The 15,417-nt window shown below is 28.8% G+C and overlaps 2 protein-coding genes across 3 annotated transcripts in view; both read left to right on the top strand.

Moving 5' to 3' along the window:
- Positions 1 to 15,417, top strand: part of LOC130665275 (SKI family transcriptional corepressor 2) — an 81,679-nt gene that overhangs the window by 57,597 nt on the left and 8,665 nt on the right. The gene's annotated exons all lie outside the window — the stretch shown is intronic.
- LOC130665266 (uncharacterized) lies at positions 368 to 9,717 on the top strand. The gene is made up of 11 exons (XM_057465593.1): positions 368 to 652; positions 1,489 to 1,611; positions 1,700 to 1,879; positions 2,012 to 2,749; positions 2,816 to 2,920; positions 3,007 to 3,240; positions 3,463 to 3,741; positions 4,515 to 4,859; positions 4,933 to 6,510; positions 7,157 to 7,429; positions 7,524 to 9,717. The coding sequence occupies exons 1-11, from the start codon at positions 541 to 543 to the stop codon at positions 7,739 to 7,741; spliced, it is 4,185 nt and encodes a 1,394-aa protein (XP_057321576.1). The 5' UTR covers positions 368 to 540; the 3' UTR covers positions 7,742 to 9,717.

The following is a 15,417-nucleotide window of genomic DNA, read 5'->3' as shown; positions in this document are numbered from 1 at the left end:
AAAATATTAAATTTCATTTAATACTTATATTTTTCCATTGCATAGTTGATAGGTATAATTTATAGATCAATATAAAAGTAAATGAATCTAATGACAATTTTAAACAGTGTTAAATTAACCATTTTTAAATTTGGCGCGTAAAGTTACATTGGTAGCTCTGACTTTTTGTGCTTACATGCAGCCAATTCCAAATGGGACGTAGGGTTTTTTTACATCAGCCTTTTTTATTGTACAAAATAAATTTTAGCCAATCTTTTAATAAATAAATTTTTTTCCAAGTGGCTAACAAGAAATAAGTTATTAGTAGTAGTTTTGTAGTCATAACAGAATAGACATTATATATACATATATATATATATATATATATTCTCTACACACTTGGATGTACGGCTAGGTCCATTTTACTTTTCTGTGTTGACAACGTTCAGATGTTCCCGGGTGTTCTAAGAATTTGATGTATATCGGTTATTGCATCATTTCGAGTTGAACAATAAGTTTTAATGCGTAGTTTCAATTGATAAAGTTATTAAAAAAAAGAAAATGAAGCAAAACGTAAAATCAGAGTCTGAGTATTTTACTCGTCGTAAATACATGAATCATAGGCCACTTGGTCTTGACAAAAAACCAAAGATTTTTATTAAAGAATGTAAAGGTAAGTCGACATACTTTGATTAATTTATATCACTGTTGAATTAATTACATTAGCTCATTATTATTAAAAAGTTTTACATGAATATGCACGTAATGGTACTTAGTATATTTCTGAAAAATTGTCTGAAAAGGTTACTATTTTGATAGACTTGATTAACACATCAGAAATATATATATATATTAGGGTGGATTGAACGAAAACATTTTTTTTTGTTTTTCTTAGTATGGGGGTAGAATTTGTACCGTATAAAAAAAAAAAATTTTTCAAGAACAAAAAAATTTTTTTACTCGACATTTTGAGGTGGCCCACTTGTTTTTTAAATAAATAATTGATGAAAGAGGGTGGTTCCAACGAAAAAATTTTTTTTTGTCCAAAATCGTGGAAAACATCTAATAATTGTCGAATGTGATTTTTTTTTACTTCACTTTCATTTTAATTCAAAAGAAAATGCTTTTCATTTTTGGATATTTTACTTAAATTACAAAAATAATAGGAAAAAAATTTTTTCAACTTCTGACTTTCAATTAGCTTTCAAGGGGACACCCTACAGATTCTAGAACACCATGTAATTTTTTTCGTTGGGACTACCCCGTTTGATCAATTATTTATTTTAAAAACGAGTGGGCCACCTCAAAATGTTGAGTAAAAAAAATTTTTTTTTCTTGAAAAATTTTTTTTTTTTTAAGGTACAAATTCTACCCCCATGCTAAGAAAAACAATAAAAAATTTTTTTTTCAACCCACCCTAATATAAATATATATATATATATATATATATACATGTATCATATAAATAATTTTTATGAAGATATCCATTTTATAAAATAACTTTTACAGTGTTTTTGGGAAATAAACACGATTCTGTGGTTGCTGACTGCACGAAAAAAATTTCATTCCCACTAAAGATAAAATGTACGAAGGGCAAGAAAGGCACATCTAATTTTAAAGCTTTATGCAAAGGTCCGTTTAATTTAATGTTTTAAGTATAAATTTTCATATATCATTTAAAAAACACTTGAATAATAAATTATGTTCGTTTATTTGATAGATGAAAAATTAATCCATTTGCAAGCAGTCATAAAACTTGAAAGATTAATGGAAGACAAGAGGAAACAATTATTGATCGAAGACTGCAGTGGAAAAAAAAACTCTGCATCTCTGAATTTCCGGTATAATTTAGAAACAACAACTATTGTACATGACGAGATTCCTTCAATTATTACTTCAGGTATACCATACAATAATTGTTTATTTCTACGTTTGGTATTATGTGATGGAAATTTTTTTTTTGGTTATTTTGATATAATAAATTTAGTGATTTGCTAATTTATTAATTTTTAATAAAACTATATGCTTCTAGATCTGAATAATAATTTACAACTAACAGAAAACAAAAATACCATCGATGCTCAAACTACAGTGACAAATGTGGATGAACTAGTACTTGATCCAACTGATAATTTGCAGATGACATTAGATGAAAATATTTTTGATACTCAAAATACAGTTATTGCTCCAAATAAATTTGTTCTGGATACAACCGACAATATACAGATGCCAGAAAATATAAATACCTTGGCTCTTAGTACTTTAGATACTCAAAAAACTGTAGTAGATGCAAATGAATCACTTCCGGGTCTCTCTGATGAACTACAGATAAATAAAAATAAAAATACCATCGATGCTCAAACTACAGTGACAAATGTGGATGAACTAGTACTTGATCCAACTGATAATTTGCAGATGACATTAAATGAAAATATTTTTGATACTCAAAATACAGTTATTGCTCCAAATAAATTTGTTCTGGATACAACCGACAATATACAGATGCCAGAAAATATAAATACCTTGGCTCTTAGTACTTTAGATACTCAAAAAACTGTAGTAGATGCAAATGAATCACTTCCGGGTCTCTCTGATGAACTACAGATAAATAAAAATAAAAATACCATCGATGCTCAAACTGCTTTAATTGATGTAAATGATTTACTTCAGGATTCAACTAATAATTTAAACATAACAGAAAATGAAAATACTGCAGTTGCTCAGAACACTTCAGTTGATATAATTGACTATTCATCGACTTATAAACAAGGTATACATAAGTTTTATTAACATGTTTTCAATCTCATTTATGAATTTTATCATTTTATATTTACAGAAGTTACTATATTTAATAATGAGACTCAAGCTTTCGAGAAAATAGATTTGATAGTTATCAAAAATACCGAAAATTATAATAACCAAAGTGTTACTGAAACTTGTGGTAAGCATTAATTATAATGAAAAATTAATTTTTTTCTGTTTTTTTTTTTTTTTTTATAATACGCAAATCAATTTGCTTTTTACAAGGGCTTACTTATGAAAATGAAGACAGTCAGATAGATCATATGAGAAATTTATATGTATCTAATACAGAATGTAGTTGGTCAAATATAGAAGAATTAAATAATGTAGATCTGGAGTATGGTAAAGTTGATGAGAATTATAATGTACAAGATGAAGTCAACAGCACTGATTTGCATATTCCAATAAAAAAAATTACCAATGAAAGACAACATCCGAGTTCTCCCACGTCATTAGCAAGTACGTTTTAAATTATTATTTTAAATAATTTGTCAATTTGGAACAGAAATTGTTAAAAATTTTACCAGTTGTAACATTTTATTTTGTTTCATTCGAATGTATATATTTGGGTTGATTTTTTAAGTTAAATATAACTAGTTTGTTGAAGTTAAATATAATCGCAGGATGTTTCGTGGACGCTTTTCGTTGAGAACAATTAAATTAAATTTTTTTTTTTTCAAGGCTTTCCAAATGACAACGATAAAGAACCGCCAGAAAATACGGAATGTGATTATGAATCAGATGCAGATTCTCGTTGGTCAGATATCGAAGAATTGAATAATTTAGATCTTGTGAATGACGAAGTCAGAGATGATTCTTGTATAGAAGATATTGTTGGTAACATTAATTTGACATTGGATAAATCTTGTCATTGGCGTAATTCAGAAGTAAACGATGAAAATCAAATGACTACAGTTATCGATGAAAGACGAGAACTTAATGTAACAAGCTCATCAATAGGTATGCTTTTAATGTTTGGAAAACTAATTGAATTAGAAAAAGAACTATAGTTGATTTTTTTTTTATCTCATTAATGTTTTGTAGGCTTTTAAAATTCTTTCAATAATCTCATCATTATTTACAATGGGTTGTCATTTTTATTTAGCTTAGATGAATTAATCAAATTTGCATTGACTTTTCGCTAAATGAACAATCATGATAAAGATTATCTTATTTTCGATGATCACTTATAGTCGTATTCATTTGATACAAAGTTAAAGTATAGCTTTAAAAATCAAAAATTCTTGGTAACGTCCATTAATAATTATAATTTTAAATTTGATAAATAAGTTTATTGTAATTGGAATTCCGAAATGTGAAAAAAAAAATTAATGACCACATTTTCTTTGTGATTTTTTGAGATAAACAGCAACATTATGGAAAAAATCTTAGAAACAATAATTATAGAGCTTTGTAAAACTACTTTGTTGTTAACAATTGTCACTTAAAATTCTTTAACCTTAGAGAGATAAAATGAGTTTCGTAGATATTTGTTAGCCTGGTCTGTAATGACTACTCAGTATTAGTACGCTATGAAATATATAAAAGTAAAATAACAACACTACAACCTTCTATTTTTGGAACAAATTTTTTCTCATCTGCTTGTAATTTTTTTTTGCAAAGCTACTATAGGCTTTTGAATCCCTCAAATTTGTATATGAATTATTTTACACCCCCAATTTTTTTTTTTGCATTCTTAATTTTGAATTTTTACCATAAATCGTTCGTTATAGATCCAAATGAAACGCTAGATCGTAGTTCAGTAAATAATAGTGCAGACGAGAGCTATGTACCAATCCCAGATGAGTCAGCCTCAGAAAACGAAATCAATGATGCAAATAATGCATCAGATTCTTTATTGCCATTACCTCAAGATACAACTGAACTTGAATTTGAACCTCAATTTAATGCTGGGGCCCCTGATGTTGCTAATATGTTTGTTGTTCCTTCTGGAGTTATGAAAAGAAAGTCTCATTTTTGTTTCTATTGTAAGACATGGCAACGTGTGATAAGTCGACACTTACAAGATCTCCACCGTGAAGAAGATCTAGTTAAAAGTATTATTATATTGCCAAAAGGTACATTTTTAATTTAATCAGCCCTTTTTTTTTCTTTTGTATTGGTTTTAATAAATTTATTTATTTTAAAAAGGACCTGAAAAAAATCACAAATTAGAGTTGTTAAGATTGAAAGGCGATAATTTATTCACTAGTTGTACACAATATAATGACGGAGAAAAAATGGTTGTCCGGCAGCCAAACTCAAAAATGAAGAGAACTGCTGCCGATTTTAAAACGTGTCATGTCTGCTTAGGAGAGTATGCTAGTATTCATCGTCATAGACGAAGATGTGTTGGTGGAACGTACTTTCGACATAGAGCTAACCCGATTTTGTCACGAGGAGCCGCTGGGCTTATTCACGAATCAGCTACTCCATTATTACGAAAGTTATTCTCTGTAATGCACGATGATGACGTTTCTCGAGTTATACGATACGATGATTTGCTTATTTATTTTGCAAATTTACTATGTGATAAATATAGTAAACAACAGCAGCATGATATGATTCGTTCACGATTACGATTACTTGGAAAGCTAGTCATAGAAATGAAAGGAATTGAAGGAATTGGAAGCCAAATTATTGATTTTTCCTCAATCATTAATCCAAAATTTTACAGTCATCTTATTGAATCAATTAAACGTCTTACTGGCTGTGATGCAGAAAATAAAACTTGTCGAGCACCATCTGCAGCTATCACTTATGGTACTTATCTTGGAAAAGTAACTAATGCTTTTAGAAGTAAATGTATTGAAGACGAAAACCATGAACCTCTGCAAAGAATAAAGTATTTTGAGTTTCTTCATAAATCAAAATACCCTATTTGTATTAATAATTTAGCGTATGAAGAGTTAACTAAGCGCAAAAGACACAAGCAAGTCGAACTTCCAATAATGGATGACATTAAAATTTTCCGTGAACACCTGGAAAATAAATTCCAATCTGCTTTAGTAAAATTAAAAACTGAATATTCTTATCTATGTTGGAAATCGCTGAGTGAAACGACACTTGTTTTATTGCTATTGTTCAATCGTAAGAGACCGGGTGAGCTTGAAAGAGCTAGCATTGAAGATTACAGAAGCGCTAAAAAGTTTTCTGAGTCAAATAAACAGGAATATGAAAAATTATCTGAAAATGATAAAAAAATGGTTGATAACTATTTACGATTTGAGCTGGGAGGAAAATTAGATCGTAATGTTCCTGTAATTGTTTGGAAAGAGGGTCAAGAAAGCATTGAAATGATTTTAAAATATAGACGTGAAGCTGGAATTCACGAAAAGAATCCTTTCATTTTTGCTCTACCTGGCTTCGATAATTGTGCACGACATCGGCACTTACAAGCTTGTCAGCTGATTCGTGAGTATGCAAGTGAGAGTGATGCTTCGCATCCAGAAACTTTGAGAGCAACCAATTTGCGTAAACATTTTGCGACTACAGTAGCATCTCTTAAAATAGCCGAATCAGAAATATATGATATTGCTAATTTCATGGGACATGATGAACAAATTCATCGTCATCATTATCGTCAAACAACTCTCAGTCGCGATCTTTGTGGAGTATCTAAAATACTGGAAGTTGCTGTGGGGATGAAAAGTAATCACACTAGTACCAACGCAACTATTGTTGCTAGCCCATCTGTAGCGCCAACGATCTTATCTTCCAATAATTTATGTAAGTTATATCAAAGTCATTTAAAAAATTACACAAATAGATACTCAAATGTTCAAACAATTTTTAAAGTATCAATAGCTTATTGAAGGTAGATTTACTGCACACATTTTCGTATAATATTATTTGAAATTTCTAAAATTATTGTTCAAAATGCTTGCAAATATTTTCAAGTTTGATATTTAAATTATAGCTAACAGAAAAGATAAACCATCTTTAAAATTACTTAAGTTTCCATATTGTCCACATAAAAATAAAAAAAAATAAAACGAAACATTTAATGGTTAAACGTAAAAGCTTGAAGCTTTAACGATCCACAAACTTTGTGGTATCATTTCATCGTTAAAAACGATAATTTTAAAAAGAATTTGCTTTTTTTTCGTTCTAGAAAATAAAATTAAACTGATTCAAAAAAATAAATAAATAAATAAATAATAAGCATAACTAAACAAAGAAATAAATAAAAAATAGTTACGAATTTATTTTTAAAATATTATAAAAATATTTTGTAATATGTTACAAGCGGTAAAACAAGTTTGATTGAAAAACTTTATTCAGAAAAAAAATCTTATAATATTGAATTTCAATACTTATTAAGTACTAACACATTATGTTTTTTTGTTTATTTATTTTTCATGTAAAAATATAGCTTCTGAAAAAGATACACAAAATACTTTGAATAACGAAGAGATGATTGACAATGATTTGACAACTACTGACGATAATCAAATTTCTTATGGTAATGTGCAGCATGAGGATTTAGAATTAGCAAAAGATTTAGATAGTTGTGATTCTGATTTTGAAAATGAACCTAAAAAGAAAAAATCGAAGCAAAATTTTAAGAAAAAAAAAACTGTTGATTTTACTGATAAAAAGAGAGGTAAATTTACTGAAAAATATCGGCATAACCCACCAACTCCAGGTAAATCTTGCTGTTAACTATAAATATTTTTGAAATAACCATAACATTTTGACTGTATGATTTATTTTTTTAATTATACGATAATTGATTTTAGGAACTTCGAATTTAAAAACTACTCGAAAACGTTGGCGTGATGATGAGCTACTATCGGTGAAATCTGTTTTTGCCAAAAATATTGAAACAATGAAGCTTCCTACTGCTATTGAAATAAGGCAATTTCTGAGTTCACATCCAAAGATTGATCGTACTGAAGCTCAAATTCGGAGCTGGATCTGCAACCAATATATGCACGAAAAAAAAAAATTGAGATAAAAAATTCTCAATACACCGTTTCAATATAATCTTTCACCGGTTTTATAATTTTATTTTCTTTTTTTATTTTATTGTCTACTCAATTTATCATTCCTTGAGATTCATTGAATAAAGCATATCCAATTTAATGATGAATAAAGAGTACTAAGTTAAATTACAACCGATAACAAAATAAACTTTTTATAGAAATACAAGATAATTTTAGATGGGAACAGAATGCGGGTAATTTCCAAATCTTGCTTCTTATTTATTTACAAATAACCCTAGTAATACGTGTTCGAGCAAGATTCTGGAGTAATTATTTTTATCAAATTGAATCTTTGGAATATAAATTCTCGAGAACCGAATTTTCCATCGTGAATAAAAGTGTATAATAGGTTGTATTAGAAAAATTAACTGTTTGTTTTGTAAAAAATTATCCTGAAAATATTGTTTAGGATACCAAGAAAATAACCCTGCTAAAACGGTAGCTCTTAATTTTAATATTAAGGGGTGCTTCATCACGATTTTCTATATCCCATTTGATTAACATGGGAAATTTTTTATTTTAAGTTTTGAATTTTATCATGCATTAGCAAATCGCAGTATCAGAAAATTTAATGAACATTGTTGTTGGAAATTAAATGCTCTGCAAAAAAGGTCTCGCACTAATTTTGGATAAATTTAATTTTTCAAAAATGATTCAAGGTCAAAGTTTTATTCATAGTAAAATTTATAACTATTCTACTTTTTCGGCGAAACTATCAGACTTCTCGTAAAATGTTATATGATTTTCTTTTTAGAAAATTTTATTGCTTCCAAATTATCTCTGATAAAGTTTTTTGACATTCCGTATTCTTTTCTGGTTATTTTCATTTTGATGTCAAGATTTTGAAATCGACCCAAACACCATTTTTTTCAAGAGCTTTACATTAAAATAAAAATAACTAGAAAACAATGTAGATTTTCAAAATACTTTTCTGGCGACAATTTGTAAGAAATAAAATTGTCTACAAAAAAGGTCCCATAACATTTTACGATAAGTCTGACAGTTTCGCCGAAAAAGTTGAATAGTGGTAAAATTTGCTATGAATCAAACTTTGGCCTTGAATAACTTTTAAAAATTCAAATTTATCGAAAAATAATAATATACCTTTTTTGTAAAGCGTTCAATTTCCTTGAAAAAATGTTCTTCAATTTTACGGATGCTTTGATTTTCTAATGCGTGATAAAATTCCACTCAAAAAAAAAAATCCCATGTTAATCAAATAGGTAATAGACAATCGCGATTAGGCAACCATTCATATTAATAATTAAGAGCTGTCATTTTAACAGGATCATTTTTCCGTAATTTTAATCAATATTTTCAGAGTATTTTAAAAAAAAAAACTAGTCGATGTTTTTGATAGAGTCTAGTGTATAATTTCCCACTCCGTAATTGATTTTTTTTCTCTTTAGGTTGTTACATTTATAACGTTAGTGATAGATTTTTTAAGTATATAACTTTTTCTGCTGACATATATCCTGCCATTTCTAACTTATTTATCGTTTGAGGAATGTAATTTCCAACAATTGTCAAAAAAATCGAAGAAAAAAAAAAATTGAAACTTTTTTTTTGTGTTCTAAATTTTTTTTTTGACATTTTTTGGAAATTTTTTATTTTTTTTGTCATTTCTTTGCATTTTCCGAGTCACCAATGCAAAAATTTGAGAAAAGTCCAGAAAAAATAATTTTTTCACTTTGATTATGATTACAAAATTAAAGGAACAAAACTTGCTCCTTTAATTGTTTAGCAAAACTTTGATCGATGATTCTCAAAAAACGGTTCGATAGATCAATTTCAAAATTTACAGGGGTCTTGGGGGTACATTAAGCTAAAAAAGTCCCTGGCAACATTATTTTTTTTTCGATATTTTTCGAGTAGCGGTTATTTTACTAAAAAACCAAAAAAAGTCATTTTTTTGTACTTACTTCTAATGGATGTTAAAAATAAAAAAAATTTTGTTTTTCAAAAAATGATGACAGGGTCTTGTAGGGAATTTATTCAAGTTTTCAACGCCGCCCTTTAACTTTCTGTGCAAACATTGGTACCTGAAATATCGATGATCAAAGCCAAAAGGATCATTTTCTGTTTGAAGGCTGATATCTCTGCGACAAAACGTCCTACGAGGTTAAACAAAAAACCAAATTGAAGCTGAATAAATTTGCTAAACAAGCTATGAATTTGTTTAGTGAAAAGAATTTTTCTGCGGTCCGTGGGCTCTTCGGAAAAAAACAAAAATAATTTAGAAATTTTTGTCTCGCGGTATTTCTCATCTTGGCGCAATAACCGGAGCTTTTAAAAAATTTTGAAAAAAATGCACCAAAACTAGAGATTTTAAGCTACAAAATGATTTTTCTAAAATCTCGATACGATTATTTTTCACCAAGTTACAGCCTTCCAAAAATCACTAAAAAATTTATAAAATTTTTCTGCTCCTTTAATTTTTTGCATTAGTGTATATAACAAATATATTGTTTATCGAAATTTTATATATTTTTAACTTCCCGCTAAGAAAATTGAAAATTTTCAAAAATTCGGGAAGTTATTGGTTTCGGTCCGATTTACGAAAATCGAATTTTCATCAGATGTCGACGTTTTGAAATCCTAGGAAGCTATTCTGACTGTTTTTAGAATGATGTTCGAGTGTCTGTACGTATGTATGTGTGCGCGCGCGCGTGTGTGTGTGTGTGTGTGTGTGTGTGTATGTGTGTGTGGATTCCGTCACTCGTTATTCGAAGACATTAAATCCGCGACAAAATATCCGCAACAAAATATCCGAAGACATTTTATTCGATAGACAAAATATCCCCGGACTAAATACTCAATAGATAAAACATCCCCGACAAAATATCTTATAATATAAATAGTACGGTACTCTTTTATCAGAAATGTTTAATATATTTTCACATAAAATTTGAGTGTGAAATATTAAAAATAGATTAACACATATGCTTGAAATCGTATGGTGCCCTTTTTTCACAGATTTTGGGTGGGTATTATTTTGGAAATAGGTCAATACATATGCTTGGAATGGTACAGTACCCGTTTATCGAAAACCATGAATTATTTTCCACTGAAAATATATTTTTCTGAATAAGATTTATCGACAGGATATTTTGTCACGGATTTTTTGTCTCTTGAATATTTAGTCCAAGGACATTTTGTCTATCGGATAAAATATCTTCGGATTTCATGTCGCGGATTTGACGTCGCGGATCTATTGTCCACGGATTACGATTCGTGTCACCGCGTGTGTATTTGTGTGTGTGTGTGTGTGTGTGTGTGTGTGTGTGTGTGTGTGTGTGTGTGTGTGTGTGTGTGTGTGTGTGTGTGTGACCAGTCTATAACTTTTTAATTAATCGAAAGAGCTTGTTGGCCATCAAATTTTCTAAAAATTTCAGATCATTAGATCAAGTAGACTCGAAAATATTGGCGAATTACGAATAATAACAAATTTTTTTTTTAGTTTTTTATTGATTTCTCAGAAACGACTTGAACGATCGACTTCAAAATCTAATCAGCTTTAGAACTTTATAAGCCTCGTCGAATGCGACCGCAACCATCTCAATCGGTTTATTTGTTCGAGAGATATCGTTGGAGTAAGAAATGGTAAAAAACGTTTTTTTTCGATTATCTTTGAAGTGACTCATCCGATCAATTTCAAAATCTAATCAGCTTTAGAATTTAATAAAACGAGTCGATTGTCACCTTAACTATCACAATCCGATAATTCGTCCAAGAGTTTTCGTGGGAGAAAGAAATGGTAAGAAACGGTTTTTTGCGAATATATCTTTAAAACAACTGAACTAAATAACTCCAAAATCTGATCAGCTTTAGAATTTATTAAGACGCGTCAATTGCCACCTTAACCATCAAAATCGAGTCATTTGTCTAAGAGATATCGTGGAAGAAAGAAACGATGAAAAACAGTTTTTTGCCAATATCTTTGAAAAAACCGAACTAAACAATCCCAAAATCTGATCAGCTGGGAGAAAGAAATGCTAAAAAGCGGTTTTTTTCAAAAACAATGGCATACAAAAGTATTTTGGAGCTCGAAGAGCTTGATAATGTATTCACAACAATGTTTTTGAGCTCCTCGAGCTTGAAAACAGCGGGAAGTTTTAGGGCTGGCTCGCAGGGTCAACCGATTAACAGATTTTTTATACATAATTTATATATATTTATATATTTTTTATGTATTTCTTTTTATATGAAAAATATATTTTTTCATATTTTAACTTATATTTTTTTTATAAATTTTTTTCATGGGAGATATCTTTGTATATTATCTATGTGACGTACCGATCTGTGACTTATATATATAGTATACATATAAGTCACACAAGGGACTATATAATAGTTAATTCGATATCCTGTCAAAAGTCCTGTCTAGAAACAAAAATCCTTGAAGGACGAAAAAATATGCAGTTTTGAGGATACATATAGCAAACAAAAACGGGGGGTCACACAAAGGTCTATTCAACGTACATATATATATATATATATATATATAACATATTCAAAGTAATCTACCTATAATATTCTCTATAATATAAGCATTGACTGTTTACCCGGGCAAACATTAATTATCTTAGTTGTCTAATGGACTGCGTGGAGAGTCGTCATATCGTCAATGTGTAGGATAGTAGTCGGTATATTACGAATAACTATTATTATAGTATATACTACATATATACATAATATAACCGTGATAAAACTTTCATAGAGTGGGATTTGAAGTAATTATGTTTTTGTATACCAAGTAGAAGAAGCTTGAGGGGACATTGTTTCCTACACCCTTCTACCCCATTCCTTCTATCCTCAGCCAGTACAATCTATTGTGATGTAATTTGACACGGCAAGGATATATAGAACCTCGTTGGATGTACTTGGCTTTCGTCCCGTCAAAACATATCGCTCATCAAATGAATCGTATTCTCGACCTTCCATTCTATTCGTTCAGAACAGGTGGCATGTTACGTGTTCCCTTTTTAAAACATATGTTACGGATAATAACTGCAACATTTTTTAAACCGTGACACAAATTTATATTTATTGGCAAATTCAAACAATAAGAGCATGATAATTTTCAACCCATCACAAATAATATTTATCTTTGCTGTCAGAATCTTTTACAAAAAAATTTATTTCATTCATTTTGAAAAATTAAGCAAATTGATCACAATTTTTTTATTTTCTTCAAAAATTATAAGACGTAATTTTAATAATTACAGTATAAACTGCAACTTTTATACATTCGGATTCGAAAGAATGTATTTGGAAAAATCTGGGGCAAAATATTACAGCATTTTTGAGATAAAAAAAAAGTCTTTTTTTTTTTTTACAGTGCGTCTAATTTAAAGTTTTCAATTAAAAAAAAAATTTTGATACAAATTTAGGCCCATTTTACCGCAGAATCAACTTCTCCCGATAGTCAATAAAATAAATAAAATAAAAACGGACTGATCTGATCAACTTGCGCAATTATTTTTTATAAATCGTGACTAAATATTAATTTATTTAATGCCGTAAGATGGACGGCAAAGTTGAATTTGATATTTGATATTTGCTACTTGCTACTCGTTATTTACAGCAATTTCCAAAATTTCGATATCAGAAAATAATCATGAAAAAAAAAAAAATTAATATTTTAAAACAATGAATTAGAATATTCACTATTGCTAAGAATGCTATGGATGGAAGAGAATAATCATAGAATTTCATTTCCATTTCCATGATTATTTTCCGATATCGAAATTTCGGAAATTGCTATAAATAGTAAGTAGCAAATAGCAAGTTTCAAATTCAACTCCGCCGTCCATCTTACAGCATTAAATAAATTAAATTTTAGTCACGATTTGTAAAAAATAATGAGGCAAGTTGATAAGTCAGTTTTTATTATATTTATTTTACTGACTATAGGAAGAAGTTAATTAATTCTGAGGTAAAATTGGCCTAAATTTTTATAAAATTTATTCCGATAGTCAATAAAATAAATAAAATAAAAACTGACTTATCAACTTGCCTCATTATTTTTTACAAATCATAACTAATCACTTTCAAACAAGAAGAAATTTTTTTCGTCTTACTAATACCCGTACAAAGATGGATTACTCAATTTTTATGATATCTCCGAGTGATCTATAGTTTGTCGCTGATTGATCACTGGGTGATCTTTAACTGATCTCTGATTGATCACTATCAGATTATTTTCCTCAGAGTGATCAGTTATTGATCTTTAAGTGATCTCTTATTGATCTGTGGTTGATTACTGACTGATCAATTATTGATCAATTAACGATGAGTTGTTGATCAATCCGTGATCGATGATTTATCAGTCAGTGATCAATGAGTGATCGATCCATTTTTGTACGGATAGTGTCTCATTTTACCCCGGACAACTAGAAAAAAAAATCGTGTCTCGATTTGACCCAGATTCCCTTACTAATTACACTACAATTTGCCGAGTTATCATTTTCGCGTGTACTTCTGCATAATTACCCAATCGTGTTGTTCTACCATTTTTTTTTCATTTTTTTAAATAATTTATGCTAATGAGTCTATGAAATAATATATAAAATATTTTATAAATTTAATTTACGTCAGACTGTAAATTCTGTACAAAGTAAAATAAAAGTGTAATCATAAACTTAGAGGAATAGTGATCTGTATGATAATAAACCTCTGAATAATTAATAACCATAACCATAGATACCAGTTGTGGCAATAATTCGCTTTAACTAGCGTTTCCGCCATCGCTATCACTACTCGTGCATCGCGGTAAGCGTAATAATCTTCGAGTATAAAAACAAGTAAATAAAAAATCAAAATAATATTCATATTTTTAAACAAAGCGTTATCTTTTTTCCAATAAATAAAATTTTTTAAATTTTTTATCCATAAAATAGTTTAAAAATAAATAAAAAAGTTGTTTTCTTGTTAAACATTTGGTGTGAAAGCCTAATAAATATTTATTGTACAGCGTAATGGCATTCGTTAAAAATGAATCGTTGCGTGACAAAAGTGAAACCGGAACAATCTATTTATTTATTATTCATATTTAGAATACAATATACACAAACATATTTATATTTATATATACTCACGGCTATAATTTCGTAAATAAAGTTCACGGTAATACTTTTTACGGTAAAAAATAATCAGCATATAAAAAAAATTTATGTCTGTCCTCTGTCTGGTCAATAGTTTTCTTAAAATTTTTTAAAAATTAAATCCAATATTGTATTAATTAATTAGTATACAACTAATTAATTTTGGTTATTTCCCATAAGATAAAATAAATTAATTAGCTAAATGTTTTGATATGATTTGAATTATCCATTTTAAAGTATAATTAAAAAATGACTTAACTGCATACAGATTAATCAAAATGTCACAGTGATCTTAATTAATTAAACTACTGGATGTACATCACCATCAGTATTATCATTAATTATCTATGTGTGTTAATGTAAATATAAATATGTGAATAAAAATGGTGCATAATTACATTTATTTATCAAAGTTAAATAAAGAGCTAATAAAAATATGTCACGATAAAATATAAATAACTATTTGTAGTTAAAAATAACTACACTGTTCTAAAAATTTATACAGTTGACTACCCGTCATAAGCCTGGTTTAGGGAACGTAG

The sequence above is a fragment of the Microplitis mediator genome, chromosome 1 (assembly GCF_029852145.1).
Source record: "Microplitis mediator isolate UGA2020A chromosome 1, iyMicMedi2.1, whole genome shotgun sequence".
Classification (NCBI taxonomy): domain Eukaryota; kingdom Metazoa; phylum Arthropoda; class Insecta; order Hymenoptera; family Braconidae; genus Microplitis; species Microplitis mediator.
This window is presented reverse-complemented; position numbering and strand designations above follow the sequence as displayed.